At 45.0% G+C, this 18,964-nt stretch overlaps 1 protein-coding gene across 8 annotated transcripts in view; it reads right to left on the bottom strand.

Moving 5' to 3' along the window:
* Nucleotides 1-18,964, bottom strand: part of CSGALNACT1 (chondroitin sulfate N-acetylgalactosaminyltransferase 1) — a 457,921-nt gene that overhangs the window by 90,373 nt on the left and 348,584 nt on the right. For all 8 annotated transcript variants that reach the window (XM_066574138.1, XM_066574135.1, XM_066574136.1 and 5 more), the window contains 2 exons: nucleotides 18,615-18,831; nucleotides 26-127 (listed from right to left, as the gene is read on the bottom strand). In XM_066574138.1, coding sequence (XP_066430235.1) covers nucleotides 26-127; nucleotides 18,615-18,831 — 319 coding nt within the window. The remainder of the gene's footprint in view (nucleotides 1-25; nucleotides 128-18,614; nucleotides 18,832-18,964) is intronic.

Raw genomic sequence — 18,964 nt, 5'->3', positions numbered from 1 at the left:
ACTGTATATCTTGTTCCATACTCACTTGGACATGTTCTCCAGTATAGCTTTCACCTCTTGTGCCTGCTCTTTACCAAAGTATACCACTGTGAGATGAACTCTTTTATCCTGGTTTATGCAGACTTCCCTGGAAAAATAAATAAAATTAATCAGAAATGGTAATTATGACAATACGCACAATGAATTAAACAATGAATGCAGAAGGTAAGTAGCATCTGTAGAGATACTGTAGGATAAGCAGGTTAGCTGCAAGCAGAGCTCAGAGTATATACAGGAGAGAGCCCAAGGGCAAAACAAAGATGGACTTCTTGGCCCACACCCTTGGCCACAATGTACAGTTTACCTCATAATACTGAGATCAACGTTTATCAGCAACAGTGTCTTCATAATAAACTCCATAGTGCTTCCATAACAACTGCAAAAATGCTCCCATAATACCTTCCAACGCCATCATTGCATTCATACTTCTACATATCGGCCACATGCTGATTATTTAGGTACTCCATCTTTATACATTGCTACCTTCAGATTGAAAGTCACATGTGAGCAGCAGAAATATGACCACAAACATGCAGATCCTAGAATAGTATTATCTAGATGGACCCTTTTCAGTGCTGTATTCAACCCCGTGTTACAACACTATGCGTTAGTATGGCAAAATTATCAATATTATAGCTACTTTTATAATGGATTCTGCAATGAAGGAAAATAAAAACCACCACCTCCTAATGGGTAATTAAAAAAATAATTTGTAGATAACTGGAAAAAAAGTGTAGCACTGCAGAAGTTAATCTCTACAGATATGTAGTTTTTAAGTATATACGTCTACATTAAATATTGGAAAAACTAGGAGTTTCAGAATATAAACTATATCAGAATTCATGCGAATTCCAACAGATTATTCTCCTAAATTCTGAGAAAGAGTACAGATGTGTCCTGCAAAAATTCTAATTCAACATATAGCCCAGACATATTTCTATAGATGAAGACAACTCTTTTTAAAAGCAAGCTTGGCTGGCGATCAGACGATTGCTGCAGGTCCGGGTTTAGACCACTGGTATCTGGCCATACATTCCTCCTGTAGTGGCATGACTGGGAAATGTATTACATGGTGGGCATTCTACTGAATGACCCACCCTGCATAATGACAAGTGGTCCACCATTGGCAGAGAGTACCACTAATGAAAAGCAGGTTGCCCCTTTATGACATTCCTATGCCCCAACATATGCTTCAAGGAAATTTCTTGAAGGCACATCACAGACTTATAAAGATAGCACAGATTTCTTAATTGTATATAGTAACGTTATTAACAGAACAAGTTACTGGTTAAAAGGTTGTATTACACCTCATTTATACAAAGAGGATTGTGTTTCACATTATTTTAGCTTGTTAAATTGAGCCCCCATTACATTATGTCCTTAAAGATCCTTGAAGGTCTTTTGTATTAAATGGATATATATTTTTAAATCAGACTTAACCCTTTCCAATCCACTGTCTGAAGATGATTTAAGGCTGTACAGCTCCGATGTTGGAAGACATCCATCGGGGTTCTCTTACTGTATATTGCCAGCCTCTCTGCTGTCGGAGCCTATTAAACGTGTCACCTCATGCAGTACTGGCTTTAGCCAGTCTCTAGCGCTGTTTTATAAACAGCAGAAAAAGAGTAAGCCCCCTAGGAAAACCGAGATACAAATTGGATTGGAAAGGGTAAAAACAGATTGTCAGTTTGGTGAAAAAAGTGGGTCCTTATACAGGAGGGGTGTATTACCTGCAACTGCCCCTCTGATTCTGTAGTTCTGAGTGCTATTTTCAGCCATCCAAGATGGTTAATGCGATTTCCAAACTAGTTAATCCCCACAGTACATTGTTAGGGCCCTTTTACATGCAAAGATAATCTTTCAAATGACTGGAAGATTTAGCTATCTATTTGCATAGAGTATTAATGGCCATTAACTCTTTGCCCCCTTGTCCACGGCAGCATTGCTATGGAAAGCGCCGCCACCTGTCCACGAGCGGAGAATCATTGCGATTCTTCGCTCGCGGCGGGCAATTCGCAGCATGCTGCGAATTGCCCCGATTCTCGGCAGCCAGCCTATCTATATCAGATAGGGGTGACCAGCGGAAATTCGTCGTCGGCTCCTGCTCCCGGGCGGTGGCTCCCGCGTCGGGGATCCGCCACAGGACTTCGCATTGCCTGTGGACAGGGGGCCTTTATCATCTTTATTTGTGTGTAAAAGAAATCACAGGAGGCAGAGGGAACTAATTTATAAAAGCCCAAATCACAGAAGGTCCCAAAAACAATAATTCTTTATTAATATGCATTAAAAAAGATTGGGCTCAAGACAGTCTCCAAATAATGAGGACAAAACATAAACAAAAAACAGAGAATGGACGAGACACGTGCTCATAGACGTCACAGTGTTATAGGAATATAAGATCAGAGGGCCGCCGGTAACTCAGGTTGAGTCCAATATGAATCTGGGGTATTTGAGTTTTGTAGTTAGAGGTCAGTATGATATATTACACCAACTTGCTCAATTTCCCTTTAATTTAGTTAGCACTCTGGCTCGACACTTTCTAATCTTATACGAAAGTAGCCTAAATAGATGAGCCGATATAATAGGCCCTAGTGAATGGAGATGATCTCCACTAGTAGAGATTCAAGGTTCTAATTCATTCAGAGTACATAGTTCGTTCAAGGTTCAATGCATTTCAGTCAGACCAACGACTTTGCAAGAACCGGGTGGTCAGATGTAAAAGATCGTGCATAGGTCTATCCGTATTCAACAGACGTATGGCCTATAACATTAAGATAGTTAGTTGTTGTCTGAATTGGTGCCTATCATATCTTAGTCTTGGTAAACATTGAATTTAGAACCTCGAGATTGTTTTCCCCCCCGAGGTATACTATAGGGTGATGCTCATTTGTTACACTTGGAGCTCCCCATATGACAGATAGCAGTGTCATAGGGAAACGATTAGTCCAAGGTAAGAATAATGTAGCCCACCTCTAGCTGGCCTGACATTGGTCTGAGTGGCTTGATGATGCCACCCAATAGACGTTAGAATAGTGACACAGTTGTCTGGCTATCCCAGCTAGGATCTCAGTGCTTAAGAAAGGGAGCAATACCCCTAAATCTCAATCTGCAGCTGCAGACAGCTCAAATCGCTTGCTACCAAAGCTAAGTAAAGCTTGGGTCAAACAATCATGATCATGCAAATAGGCTATCCAGACTTAGCAGCAGCGCTGAGGAGAGAGCATTTCACTTTTTAAACTAATTGTAAAAAAAAGTGATATAGTTTGCTACTATAGCTAGCTAAAGCCTGGGTCAAACAATCATTAAAAAGAAAGATAAATGTGTTCTCTTTATTTTTCAGTAGATGAACAATGGATTTAAAGTTAACATTAAAATCATTGTTCAAATGAAAAGTGCCCGATGCCCGCATTTACAGGTAACGATTAGCGCTCATTTTCGGTCGTTTGAACGAATTTTGAGTGATAATCGTTGCGTGTAAAAGGGCCTTTAGCGTTAGACAACCAATGGACTGTATCTGCTCTGATCGGCTAGAGATGCTCTATCAGCACTAACCAATCATATGGCAGCGCACAGTGTACATTAGGTAGTTAAAAAATTGCTGCAGCCATCTTGGACAGTTGAAGACAGGGCCTGAAATCAGCTGATCAGAGTGGCAGCAGAGAACAACTGCAAGAAACGTACCCCTGTTCCCCTCCAATCCGGCAACAGAATTTTGTCCTGAAGCCAAAGTGTCACTTTAATGTTGACTGACTGTTTTATTTTTAACCCCTTCCAGCCCTATGACGTAAGGGTACTTCATGGGAGGCAGGTACTTCCCGCAAAATGACGTACCCTTACGTCATGGGGATAGCGCGAGATCATAGCAGATCTCGCGCTATCCCGCAGCGGGAGCCAGCTGTCACTAATAGCCGGCGTCCCGCTGCAACAGCGGGGGGCATCGGAGATGCGCCCCCCCCGCTGTTAACCTTTTCCCTGCCGCGATCTAAGTAGATCGCGGCAGGTAAAGGGTTCACAGGGGGAGCGCGCTCGCTCTGTGTCTCCAGCCGTCTCTCGCGATGTTATCGTGAGAGCCCGGCTGGTTTCTATGGCAACAGGATGCCGGATACCGGCGTCCTGTACTGCCATAGCCTATGATCGCTATAGTAAGCGTTAAGGCATGGCAGGGAAGAAGCCATGCCATGCATTATCGCAGCGATCTGAAGTGCTACAGTAAGAGTCCCTCAGAGGGACACAAGTGTTGTAAAAAAAAGAGAAAAATAAAGTTCAAAAAATGAAAATGTAAAAAAAAAAAAGTTAAAAAACCCTTTATGCTTTTTCTCACATTAGCATAAAATTTTTTTTAAAAATTAAAAACCCCACATATTTGGTATCAACGCATCCGTGACGACGCGTACAAAACATTGAATATGCTTTTTATCCTGCACGGCAAAAAGCGTAAAAAAAATGCTAAAAAACTGAGGCAAAAATGCTAATTTTTAGCATTTTGCCTCCCATAAAACGCAATAAAAGTGATTAAAAAAAAAACGTATGTACCCCAAAATGGTACCAATAAAAACTACAGCTCATCTCGCAAAAAATAAGCCCTCACAGAGCTCTGTCCATGGAAAAATAAAAAAAAGTTATAGCACTTTGAATGCAGTGAGTTTAGAAAAAAATAATTTCCAAAAAAAGGGGTTTTTATTGTGGAAAAACCTAAAAAAATATAAGAATTTTGATATCGTTGTAACCGTACCGACCCGCAGAAAAAATGTGTTGTATCATTTATGCTGCATAATTAATGCTTTAAAAAAAATTAAAAAAAATCTATGGCGGAATTGATGCGTTTTCTCTCCCTACAATCATAAAAAAAACAATAAAAGTTTTACAATGTAGTCTATGTACCCAAAAATGGTACCAAAAAAAATCTACAGTTCGGCACGTAAAAAACAAGCCTCTATACGGCCGCGTTGACGGAAAAATAAAAAAGTTATGGCTTTTGAAAAATGGAGATGGAAAAACACCAAAAAATCGCTTGGTCCTCAACGCCAAAATAGGCCATGTCATTAAAGGAGATGTCCCGCGCCGAAACGGGTTTTTTTTTTTTTTAACCCCCCCCCCGTTCGGCGCGAGACAACCCCGATGCAGGGGTTAAAAAAACCACCCGCACAGCGCTTACCTGAATCCCGGCGGTCCGGCGTCTTCATACTCACCTGCTGAAGATGGCCGCCGGGATCTTCTACCTTCGTGGACCGCAGCTCTTCTGTGCGGTCCACTGCCGATTCCAGCCTCCTGATTGGCTGGAATCGGCACGTGACGGGGCGGAGCTACACGGAGCCGCTCTCTGGCACGAGCGGCTCCATAGAAGACTGCTGAAGACCCGGACTGCGCAAGCGCGGCTAATTTGGCCATCGGAGGCCAAAAATTAGTCGGCTCCATGGGAACGAGGACGCCAGCAACGGAGCAGGTAAGTAAAAAACTTTTTATAACTTCTGTATGGCTCATAATTAATGCACAATGTACATTACAAAGTGCATTATTATGGCCATACAGAAGTGTATAGACCCACTTGCTGCCTCGGGACATCTCCTTTAAGGGGTTAAAAACTAGGGGTGGTCATAATGGAGTAACATACTCCCTCCATTGTCTGTAAAGGTCGGCATGCACTTTTGACAGCTGAAATAAATAGGAGCCTTTCCTTTTATAGTCTCAGGTAAAAGCACCTCCCGTAGCGACTAGGGACTAAGGGTACTTTTACATGTAGAGATAAATTGTTTGCCCAAGCGAACAAGCCAACGATGACACTGCTCCACTGCTGTATTTCCAGGCTGCAATCCCCCCGCCTGCCCAGTGATCCATTGAAAGCATAAAAATTATCGATGACCGTAAAGCGGATGATCGGACGATCATTGGCTGCATTTACACTGAATAATTATCGTTCCCTTTTGAACAACTGTTTGAACAATAATCATTCCGTGTAAAAGGGCCTTTAGAAATGTGGGTCACATGATCTGAGCCAGTAGGACTACCCCATTTGGTCAATGATGAAAGCTTCACCAATAGGAGTAACAGATTACGCATGCAACATTTTAATTTACGATATTAGGAAGATACTGGGGCTATCGAGAATAATGTTGGCTTGTCAGATAACCCCTTTCATTGTGTCTGTGCTACGGGCACCTGAAGCAGATTTGTTCATAATTACCAATGTTTTCTTACAAAATCTATTTTGGTTTTATATTCTGACATACAGATTATTAGGTTATGAATGTTGCATTGCAGGACATATAGACGGTATTGTAATAAATCCAGTTTAAGTTTCTGTTTTCCCTTTTTATTTATTCAGCAGGTCTTCATTCATATGTAATAGAACATTCACATTATTTATATTCAGACATAAAAAGTTAGAAATATGGAATGCCATTACAAATGACCAATGTGTTCCTGACTTTTGATTATAAATTGGTTTGCAGCTATAGCCAAGCTTCTAACATTTTAATTAAGGCAAAATAATATATCTGTGTTCAGTCAGTGTCCCTCGCATACGACTGAATGCAATTTTAACAGAAGGCACATTACTAATCTGTGTGTTGCCATGCATCTTCCTTGCCTTACCTTGCTGATAAATGGCATTTATCTTCCAATTCCTATTTGTCGCAAATTAAATATGTAAGATGACTTATGAAACTTTTTTTTTTTTAGACGGCAGGCTTTGTGATATTACTGAAATATAGGCAGGGCCGCCCAGCGGATCACACTTTGTTTTTTTTTTCCAAAGAGGATAATATGTAACAGAAACATCTAAACTCAATTTAAAAAATTTTTTAATTCAAATATTTCACAATCAAATGCGGAGAATGTAGAGACAGATCAGCCACTTACATTAAAGGGCATGTCTGATTATAGCTGAGCTGGAGATCGGCTGATCGCTGGGGGTTCAACGTCAGCAGCTCTTGGTGATCCGATTGGGTAAAGGAAGCGCCAGGCCAATGTAACATTGAATGCTGGCCACTGAAATGAGTGGCCACTAACTAGAGCCGCTCTATGATGGTGGCTTTTTGCTCTGGCTCAGAACATATTGAAAGTGATTATCGCTATACATATATATCGTTCTACCCCTTTAAATAATAAACTGCTAAAAGCATTACTATTATAGCTATAAACATATCAATAACTGGAGTCAAAAATCCTTATATTGTAGGCCAGGCAAGCCTTTGGAGTGTGCAAGATGTACGACTGCCCACGGTGCATGACCCTAACGAGATGAAAGGAACGCCGATGCTGCACATGTACCGTAACGGATGAACAACATTAGACACTCGCAGCGCCAATGCCCCTTTCATCTTGGTGCTGTGCTCTGCTGCCAGTGGCAGTATCACTCACTATGCTGGTGCTCCTTGCCAGTGTGGCAACGTCTGATCCTATGTTTCAGTCAGTCTACTCTTCTTTATGTGGGCTGGTGTTCCTCTGGAGCGAGACGCTGCCTCCAAGCGTTACAGGGCAGTGCCACGTGTCCTTTCACCCTTAGGCTTCTCTCACACAGATGTTTTTGGTTTTTGTTTTTACAGCGTTTGGCTAAAAAAGCTGCACTAAGCCTCCATTTATTGTAATGGGGCTTCACAGATGAGTATTTTAGCGTATCACACATGCTAAAATGAACGTTGTGTGCTAAATTTTCGGACGTTGCGGTGCATTTTTGACATCCTGCATTGCCCATTGAAATGAATGGGGTGCATTAAAAAGGCGCCGGAGGATCTCAACCTCACCAAAGTGATGAGAGGCATTTATTACAAAAGAAAACAGTCTTGCATCCGCCAGTATATCGCATGTGCATGAGCGCAATATTAGGCTAGGTGTGAAGGCCCAATATCAAACTCTGCCTCCATATTCTGGTTAAACTGTCATGTTGGCACTTTGCGATAAGTAATTAGGTTTTGGGATGCAGTTTGGGCGATTCATCATCACTGACGTAAAGGCTAAACAAAACCAAAAATAAGTTAAAGGGGTTGTCCCGCGAAAGCAAGTGGGGTTCAGCACTTCTGTATGGCCATATTAATGCACTTTGTAATATACATCGTGCATTAAATATGAGCCAAACAGAAGTTATTCACTTACCTGCTCCGTTGCTAGCGTCCACGTTTCCATGGAGCCGTCTAATTTCAGCGTCTAATCTCCCGATTAGACGCGCTTGCGCAGTCCAGTCTTCTCCCTTCTGAATGGGGCCGCTCGTGCTGGAGAGCTGCTCCTCGTAGCTCCGCCCCGTCACGTGTGCCAATTCCAGCCAATCAGGAGGCTGGAATCGGCAATGGAACGCACAGAGCCCACAGTGCACCATGGGAGAAGACCTGCGGTCCACCGTGGGTGAAGATCCCGGCGGCCATCTTCGCAAGGTAAGTAAGAAGTCCCCGGAGCGCGGGGATTCGGGTAAGTACTATCCGTTTGTTTTTTTTTAAACCCCTGCATCAGGTTTGTCTCGCGCCGAACGGGGGGGCTATTGAAAAAAAAAAACCCGTTTCGGTGCGGGACAACCCCTTTAAAGTCCGATTTATCAAACTATATTAATCCAGTGTAGTGACCACCACCAGAAATACTAACATGTAATATAAGAATAGCGGTTTATGGTCACCCCAATAGCCAAGAAAAATTGAATAAAAAAGCAATCAAAAAGTCGTATTTACCCCAAATTGGTACCAACAAATACTACAGGTTTCAAAAATGAGCCCTTAAATAGCTGCATTAACAGAAAAATAAAAAAGATAGAGGTAAAAAGATGGCAACACAAGGCAATATAGGTTTTGTTTGTTTTTTTACATTAAAAAAGGCATTTGTGTATCCCGACTCGCTGTAATATTATTAACCCAGAGAAGAGAATGTGATATTTTTACCACACAGTAAATACCATAAAGGCAAAAATCCCAGAAAATCCCTTTAACCCTTTGGCGCCATCTTGGATATTAATTCCCTTAGATGCCGCAGTCACTAGTGACATCTAAGAAAATTGATAGAGCCTCTGCCAATCCATCGGCACTCCACCTAGTAATCATGGAATGCCAACGGGTTACCATTACCTAGATTTTATTTTTATTATGATGGGGCGGGAGGTTACTAAAAGAAAAGTTCGCACAAAGTGCCACCTGACCCAAGGCCGGCTCCAATGCTACACATAGGAAGGATTCTCATTCTTTGGGAAAAAATAAAATATAGACTGTAACACTGCACTAGAAAGGACTATGGTATATGGGAAAATAAAAACACCCATAATAAGTGCTTCTTATAATTTGAAGATCGTAGGGTTATTTTGCCTTCACCCACCTCCTTCTAAAGGCCGGTACATGGTTTATTTGATGGCTTACAGATTACTCTTTACAATGTGCAGTTCTCGCTCTACTACTGTTTCTTATAAACCTGAGCAATAGAAGCAAGCACAGAAGAGACAGCATATAAAACAGGATGTATAACAAAGTAATAAAAGACTGACGGTTTAGATAACAGAAATATTTGGGTCCATGAATACATAGGGTTTAACCCCTTAATGAGTGGTCCATTATTCCGTTTTTTTCCCCAACACCGCATTCCAAGAGCTATAACTTTTTTTTTTTTTCTTCCAGCGGCTCATCTATATTTGTAGCACAAGTTGTATTTTTTTAATAGCAACATTCTGGGGTACATAAAATGTGGGAAGGAGCAGTTGAAATTCTGCCTCTGTCTTGGACTTGGTTTTTATGGCGTTCACAGTGCAGAACATCATGACAGCGTGATCCTCGGCATGAGCCTGATGACTACGGTAACAAGTTTATGTTTTAAAGTATTTTAATACTTTTTCACACTAAAATCACTTATAGAAAAAAAATTAAACTCCTAACATAGTTTATTTCCCCACTGATGGAGGAGTAGTAGATGGTTATTTAGAGGATGAGCTGTAGCTTGCATGGATACAGCTTTTGAGGACATCTTTTGAACATTATCATCACCTTTCATTGCAGGCAAAATTAACAGAAAACTCCTGCCCTGGCATTGTATTTTAGAATGTTTTCTTTCACAGAATTCACTGTGCGCCACGTTAATCATACTAACTCTCAGAATCAAATTAGATCAACATTTATATATTTTAGGCCCAATGTCCATGGGCGGACTTGAACTGCGGAATCCACGTGGGCACACATGCGGAAGATACGCAGTTCAAGCCGCCCATAGGTAACCATGGGCGTCCACGCTTCAATTTACACATGCGGGTTTGTTTTCCGTATTCCGCATGTGGAAAACAAATCTCAGCATGCTCCATTTTAGATAATTTACATCTTGAAGCCGGCTTCACACGAACATATGCGTATTTGCACACACATGGGTAGCGCAATTTGTGGAACGAATGATGCTTTTTTTGCGCATGTATCAGTGTATTTTACTGTAGTTTTGTGCCTGCAAGGTATGTTCATTTGCTCGTGGCAAACAAATGCACTGATTGAAAAGGCTAGTGTGTATTGTGCACATCCGCAAAATAATTGGTTTTCATTTTTATTTTTTTGTGCAACCGAAATGCTCATGCATAGTACGGAACCATGAACTAACCCATTAAAATCAATGGGTTCTATGTATGCAAATACACCAGTGTGAGGCCGGCCTGAACTGCTTCTATCACTACATTGTGTATGAATTTTATTGTAAAAAATATATTATCTTTCCCCACCCTACATAAAAGGAAATGTTTTTGTAAATATGACACCTTAACAAAAAAAAAAAACACATCATACCACGCCTTAAAGAAATAATCCATTTGTACTGTATTGGGGTTATTAATAGGAGGCTGCTAGTCAAAATCTAATAAGAGGTGTCTGCTACCATGGGAGCTTGTGGGAAGGTGTGGGGTTAAGTGAAGTTGGGGGGCCACAGGATAAACCTTTGCACGCGTGTTTTCTTTTTTCAACCCATTTAGACAACGATTATCGCTTTGTCTTTTGAGTGATAATCGTCATTTACAGCGCAAGATGATCGCTCAAACATTGAGCGATCACCTTGCGCTCCGAGTGGAGGATGCAGAAGACAAAAGGGGTGTCCCCGCTGTTCCCTGCTTGGTACGCTCGGCTGTTATACAACCGAGCGCTCCGAGCGGAGGATGCAGAAAACAAGCGGGGTGGCCCCGCTTGTCTTCTGCATCCAGCTGTTCAATGCTTGGAGCACCCGGCTGCTATACAGCCAAACCCTTCGAGCGGGGTATGGAGAACAGAGCTGGACCGCTCTGTTCTTCATACCCTGCCTGTCATCAGAGAGCGGGATTTAGCTGAAACAATAGTATCAGCTGTATCCCGCTGTGAATCCCTGATAAGGCTCATCGTTGTCTTTCAGCATGCAACAATGTTAGTGCAGTTACATACGATCATCGCTAGAGATGAGCGAACGTACTCGTCCGAGCTTGATACTCGTTCGAGTATTAGCGTGTTCGAGATGCTCGTTACTCGTAACGAGTACCACGCGATGTTCGGGTTACTTTCACTTTCATCTCTGAGACGTTAGCGCGCTTTTCTGGCCAATTGAAAGACAAGGAAGGCATTACAACTTCCCCCTGCGACGTTCAAGCCCTATACCACCCCCCTGCAGTGAGTGGCTGGCGAGATCAGGTGTCACCCGAGTATAAAAATCGGCCCCTCCCGCGGCTCGCCACAGATGCGCTCTGACATAGTTGAGGGAAAGTGCTGCTGCTGGTGCTGCTGCTATAGGGAGAGTGTTAGGAGTATTTTAGGCTTCAAGAACCCCAACGGTCCTTCTTAGGGCCACATCTAACCGTGTGCAGTGCTGCGGAGGCTGCTTTGTGCAGTGTTGCACTTTTTTTTTTTTTTTGGTATATCGGCCGTGCAGAGCATTGCGCCCTGCAGTAATACTCCAGGGACAGAAGTGCGGAGGGCAGGGACAGAAGACATATTCATTGAATATAGGCAGTGGGCCTTTTCTAAAAAATATTGGGCAAAAAATCTATTTGGGCTGCCTGTGACTGTGCTCAGTGTTCTGGGTCTGTCTGTGCTGGGTGTAGTAGTTCTACAAAATCATACGCAGCCAGCTAAGTGTTACATCAGGCTTGCACCAAATTATTTCCTGGCGTTCCGTAAGCAAAGTCAGCCTCCAACCACAGGCCAATAAGCGGCACATTTAATTACAGCGTTCTGTTTCTGCATTACTGGTAATACAGCATGCTGAGGGGTAGGGGTAGGCCTAGAGGACGTGGACGCGGGTGAGGACGCGGAGGCCCAAGTCAGGGTGTGGGCACAGGCCGAGCCAGTGCGGTGGCCAGGGGTAGAGGCAGGGCCAGACCGAATAATCCACCAACTGTTTCCCAAAGCGCCCCCTCGCGCCATGCCACCCTGCAGAGGTCAAGGTGCTCTACGGTGTGGCAATTTTTCACAGAGACGCCTGACGACCGACGAACAGTGGTGTGCAACCTTTGTCGCGCCAAGATCAGCTGGGGAGGCACCACCACCAGCATGCGCAGGCATATGATGGCCAAGCACCCCACAAGGTGGGACGAAGGCCGTTCACCGCCTCCGGTTTGCACCACTGCCTCTCCCCCTGTGCCCCAACCTGCCACTCAGATCCAACCCCCCTCTCAGGGCACAGGCACTACCGTCTCCTGGCCTGCACCCACACCCTCACCTCCGCTGTCCTCGGCCCCATCCAGCAATGTCTCTCAGCGCAGCGTCCAGACGTCGCTAGCGCCACTGTTTGAGCGCGAGCGCAAGTACGCCGCCACGCACCCGCACGCTCAAGCGTTAAACGTGCACATTGCCAAATTGATCAGCCTGGAGATACTGCCTTATAGGCTTGTGGAAACGGAGGCTTTCAAAAGCATGATGGCGGCGGCGGCCCCGCGCTACTCGGTTCCCAGTTGCCACTACTTTTCCCGATGTGCTGTCCCAGCCCTGCACGACCACGTCTCCCGCAACATTGTACGCGCCCTCACCAACACGGTTACTGCCAAGGTCCACTTAACAACAGACACGTGGACAAGCACAGGCGGGCAGGGCCACTATCTCCCTGACGGCACATTGCGTGAATTTAGTGGAGGCTGGGACAGAGTCAGAGCCTGGGACCGCTCACGTCCTACCCACCCCCCGAATTGCGTGCCCCAGCTCGGTGGTGGTATATGCGGCGGTTTATGCTTCCTCCACTAAACCACCCTCCTCCTCCTCCTCCTATGCAACCTCTGTCTCGCAATCAAGATGTGTCAGCAGCAGCACGTCGCCAGCAGTCGGTGTCGCGCTGCATGGCAGCTCAGCGGTGGGCAAGCGTCAGCAGGACGTGCTGAAGCTACTCAGCTTAGGAGATAAGAGGCACACGGCCCACGAACTGCTGCAGGGTCTGACAGAGCAGACCGACCGCTGGCTTGCGCCGCTGAGCCTCCAACCGGGCATGGTCGTGTGTGACAACGGCCGTAACCTGGTGGCGGCTCTGCAGCCCGGCAGCCTCACGCACGTGCCATGCCTGGCCCACGTCTTTAATTTGGTGGTTCAGCGCTTTCTGAAAAGCTACCCACACTTGTCATACCTGCTCGGAAAGGTGCACCAGCTCTGCGCACATTTCCGCAAGTCCCACACGCACGCTGCCACCCTGCGGACCCTGCAACATCAGTTTAATCTACCAGTGCACCGACTGCTGTGCGACGTGCCCACACAGTGGAACTCTACGCTCCACATGCTGGCCAGGCTCAATGAGCAGCGTAGAGCTATTGCGGAATACCAACTCCAACATGGGCGGCGTAGTGGGAGTCAGCCTCCTCAATTATTTACAGAAGAGTGGGCCTGGTTGGCAGCCATCTGCCAGGTCCTTGGAAACTTTGAGGAGTCTACCCAGATGCTGAGCGGGGATGCTGCAATCATTAGCGTCACCATTCCTCTGCTATGCCTCTTGAGAAGTTCCCTGCAAAGCATAAAGGCAGACGCTTTGCAATCGGAAACGGAGGCGGGGGAAGACAGTATGTCGCTGGATAGTCAGAGCACCCTCATGGTTATATCTCAGCCATTGAGGAGGAGGGGGAGGAGCATGAGGAGGAGGGGGAAGAGACAGCTTGGCCCACTGCTGAGGGGACAGATGCTGCTTGCCTGTCATCCTTTCAGCGTGTATGGCCAGAGGAGGAGGAGGAGGAGCATGAGGAGGAGGGGGAAGAGACAGCTTGGCCCACTGTTGAGGGTACAGATGCAGCTTGCCTGTCATCCTTTCAGCGTGTATGGCCAGAGGAGGAGGAGGAGGAGGAGGAGGAGGATCCTGAAAGTGATCTTCCGAGTGAGGACAGCCATGTGTTGCGTACAGGTACCCTGGCACACATGGCTGACTTCATGTTAGGATGCCTTTCTCGTGACCCTCGCGTTACACGCATTCTGGCCACTACGGATTACTGGGTGTACACACTGCTCGACCCACGGTATAAGGAGAACCTTTCCACTCTCATTCCCGAAGAGGAAAGGGGTTCGAGAATGATGCTATACCACAGGGCGCTGGTGGACAAACTGATGGTAAATTTCCCATCCGACAGCCCTAGTGGCAGAAGGCGCATTTCCGCGGCCCAGGTAGCAGGGGAGGTGCAGAGATCAGGCAGCATGTACAGCGCAGGCAGGGGTACATTATCCAAGGCCTTTGCCAGCTTTATGGCTCCACAGCAAGACTGTGTCACCGGTCCCCAGTCAAGGCTGAGTTGGCGGGAGCACTGTAAAAGGATGGTGAGGGAGTACGTAGCCGATCGCACGACCGTCCTCCGTGACGCCTCTGCCCCCTACAACTACTGGGTGTCAAAGCTGGACACGTGGCCTGAACTCGCGCTGTATGCCCTGGAGGTGCTTGCTTGTCCTGCGGCTAGCGTCTTGTCAGAGAGTGTGTTTAGTGTGGCTGGGGGAATCATCACGGATAAGCGTACCCACCTGTCAACCGACAGTGCCGACAGGCTTGCACTCATCAAGATGAACAAATCCTGGATTTCCCCAGACTTCTCTTCTCCACCAGCGGACAGCAGCGATACCTAAACAATACGTAGGCTGCACCCGCGGATGGAAGCATCGTTCTCTATCACCATCCAAAACGGGGACCTTTTTGCTTCATCTATCTGTGTATAATATTCCTCCTCCTCCGTCTGCTCCTCCTTCTGAAACCTCACATAATCACGCCGAACGGGCAATTTTTCTTAGGCCCACAAGGCTCAATCATATAATTTTTCTAAACAATTTTTATACGTTTCTATGCTTATTAAAGCGTTGAAACTTTCACCTCAACCAATTTTTATTTTTACTGGGCTGCCTCCAGGCCTAGTTACCAATTAAGCCACATTAACCAAAGCGATTAATGGGTTTCAGCTGCCCTCTTGGTTGGGCATGGGCAATTTTTCTCAGGTACATTAGTACTGTTGGTACACCAATTTTTGGGGGCCCTCGCCTACAGTGTAATCCAAATAATTTTTTGCCCACCTGCATTACAGCTGACGTAACATCAGCTGTGATGGGCACTGCAATGGGATATATTTATGTACCGCTGGTGGGTTCAAGGGAGCCACCCATGCTGTGGGTCCACAGGGAGTTGTAAATGCATCTGTCCACTTCTAAAGAACCCCAGTCTGACTGGGGCATGCAGTGTGGGCCGAAGCCCACTTGCATTAAACATGACATTATTACCTCAGCTGTGATGGGCAATGCAATGGGATATATTAATGTACCGCCGGTGGCTTCCTGGCACCCACCCATGCTGTGGGTCCACAGGGAGTTGTAAATGCATCTGTCCACTTCTAAAGAACCCCAGTCTGACTGGGGCATGCAGTGTGGGCAGAAGCCCACCTGCATTTAATCTGACGTTAGCTCTGCTCTCCAGGGCACTGCAATGGGATACATTTATGTACAGCCGGTGGGTTCCAGGGAGCCACCCATGCTGTGGGTGCACACGGCATTCCTATTGTGGAGTTGGGGATTCCCAGTTGTACCTGCCTGTGACTATTTATAAAAAAACGCGGTCTGACTGGGGCATGCAGACACCTTGACAGAATGAATAGTGTGTGGCACATAGGTTCCCCATTGCTATGCCCACGTGTGCAGCTCCAGATGGAGGTGGCACAGGATTGGTTTTCTCATTGCTTCTGTACAGCATTGTGGGCTATCGCCCCGCCCCTTTTAAAGAGGGTCGCTGCCTAGCCGTGCCAACCTTCTGCAGTGTGTGCCTGCGGTTCCTCTGGCAGACGCACTTATAAATAGACATGAGTGTGGCGTGGCATGAGGGCAGCTGAAGGCTGCGCAGGGACAGTTTGGTGTGCGCTGTGGACACTGGGTCGTGGGGGGGGGGGGGGGGGTTTGGTCAGCATGTTACCCAGGAGAAGTGGCAGCGGAGTGTCATGCAGGCAATGATTGTGCTTTGTTGGAGATAGTGTGGTGCTTAGCAAAGGTATGCATTGCTAATGAGGGCTTTTCAGAAGTAAAAGTTGTTGGGAGGGGGGGGGGGGGCACTCTTGCCGCTATTGTGGCTTAATAGTGGGACCTGTGAACTTGAGATGCAGCCCAACATGTAGCCCCTCGCCTGCCCTATCCGTTGCTGTGTCGTTCCCATCACTTTCTTGAATTGCCCAGATTTTCACAAACGAAAACCTTAGCGAGCATCGGCGATATACAAAAATGCTCGGGTCACCCATTGACTTCAATGGGGTTCATTACTTGAAACGAACCCTCGAGCATCGCGAAATGTTCGTCTCGAGTAACGAGCACCCGAGCATTTTGGTGCTCGCTCATCTCTAATCATCGCTCAAAAAAAGGCTTTTGAGTGAATTTTGAGCGATAATCGTTGTGTATAAATAGGCCTAGTCTACTTAAGCAGATGACACAAAGTCTGGCAGAAACTTCCCTGGGAATGGCATTAAAACAATAAAAGTGTGCGTATATTTGTGTGTGTGTGTGTGTGTGTGTGTGTGTGTGTGTATAATATATATACACACACATACATACACACATATACACGCAAAAAAAAAATTTCCTTTAATTAGCAAAAATAATAAAATTAGTTAAAAAAAAAAAAAAAAAAAGTTGTTAAAGTTTAAAATTAAAATGCGACTACAAAGCCATGCTTCTGACAATATACAATTACAGAAGCATAAATCCTACTCTAGTGGAAAAGTCCAAGAAAAAGAATGGGATGCTGAGATGGTAGATTTTACTTGCAATGTATTATATTCAGCGGACAGCACAGTTGCTTTTTGAATTACCCTTCATAAGTTGTCCTTCAGCTGTTCGCTTTCATATATGACAAACCATGCAGCAATTATACTACGGCCTATAGTTTCCGACGCACTCATGAGGAGCTCAGCAAGCCCATTTATTACATTGACCTGACTTGATGACGGCCAACAAAAGGCATGCTACAGCTGGAGAGCAGCATGAGCTGCGCACATCCCTGCATTACAGCTTACTTAGAGCATGGCTGCTCTGTGCTTCAGGAGAACTAAAGGTCGCATTTGAATGCGGATAATTGACCCATTTCTTGCGGTTTGATGAAAATTGATTTTCTAAAAATAACCGTGAATTCTCTTGGAAAAATCACACGAAGCAACAAATTAGCAATACAATAATAACAGTAATAGTAATAAATGGTTAGTATATATCTGTACCTTGCAGGATAAAGGATAACTTCCCCCTTCACCCAATAATCCAAGCAACCAAAAGAGTAACTCCCTTCCCCACTCCAATAATTTTGCCAATTACTTGTTGAAACAGCCCCTAGTTCTCATTTCCAGTCAAGTTCAAAGCTTCTTTGTCAGGTCTGTCGTGCTTTAATTCTTTAGGGCCCATTTACATTAAATGATTACCATTTAGATTCTAACGATAAATCGCTCAGCGTAAATGAACGATAATTCGTTCGTTGGTTGGATCGTACAGGCATAAAAATTAAATGACTTTCGGCCTGTTCATCTATGATCAACTGCCTGTTTACTGTGAATGGATGCGGGTGACCATACCGGTGAATGCAGACAGTAGACTATAGCATTCGACTATCTGTCAGGCCCATAGAAGTGAATGGGCCAATGCTGCAGAACAGCTGTAATAGAAAGTATGGTCTTCTGATTAGGAACAGAATCATCATAATTAGATGTAAACATTAAGGAGGCCGCAGTGTTGACATGAGCGCTGAAGCCCCTTTAAACAGCTGATTGATGGGGGTGCTGGGAGTCTGATGCCCACCAGATATTGATGGTCTATTCCGAGGATGGGCTACCAATTTTTAAAAGCTGGATAACCCTTTTAATGTATAGGTAAAACGCGTAACTTGAAACTTTTGGGCTCCAATGCAAAACCTGTAACAGGGCCCCCAACTAAAATGCTTTATTCATAGTACTGGGCTCCCTATATGGAGAGGAGAGGTCTTATGGGCCCCCTAAGAATCCTTGGCCCAGGTACAACCGCATCCCCTATACTTACGCCAGTCGTATAGGTTGTATGCAGTGTGCAACCGAATACCCTCTAGTAGATACAACATCTATGTTTAGCAGATAAGTAACCTCTGTTGTATGTTATCTGTACAATAGTTATTATGTAGTGAAAATGAAACCAGCTAATAATGAGAATAAGCTACATATTGGCTAAAACGAACAGTCTCACCTGAAATTGTGCATGAACTGCTGAAACTTGTCAGCTCTTCTAGCTAAAGGGACAATGATGTTCACAAGGACATTGGCCATATTCAGCTTTTCATTCTTGACTTTCACAACAGGCCCAAATGGTCGAAAGAGAACAAGGCGTTTAAATTCTTGACTTCTATCGCCTTTAAAAGTCAGTTCATACAAAGTTCCTTTGTCGCGTTCGGTTCTGTAAATACCTACAGATGGACAAAAGAAGCTATTAGAATGGTTTACATGTTTTAAACGTGGAGAGGCATTCACTGCATGTGTTTGCAATGTGCACAGGAAACTATATAAAAGAACAATAAAGGAAAATTTACCAATGGCAAC

Source organism: Eleutherodactylus coqui, chromosome 7 (assembly GCF_035609145.1).
Source record: "Eleutherodactylus coqui strain aEleCoq1 chromosome 7, aEleCoq1.hap1, whole genome shotgun sequence".
Classification (NCBI taxonomy): Eukaryota; Metazoa; Chordata; class Amphibia; order Anura; family Eleutherodactylidae; genus Eleutherodactylus; species Eleutherodactylus coqui.
This window is presented reverse-complemented; position numbering and strand designations above follow the sequence as displayed.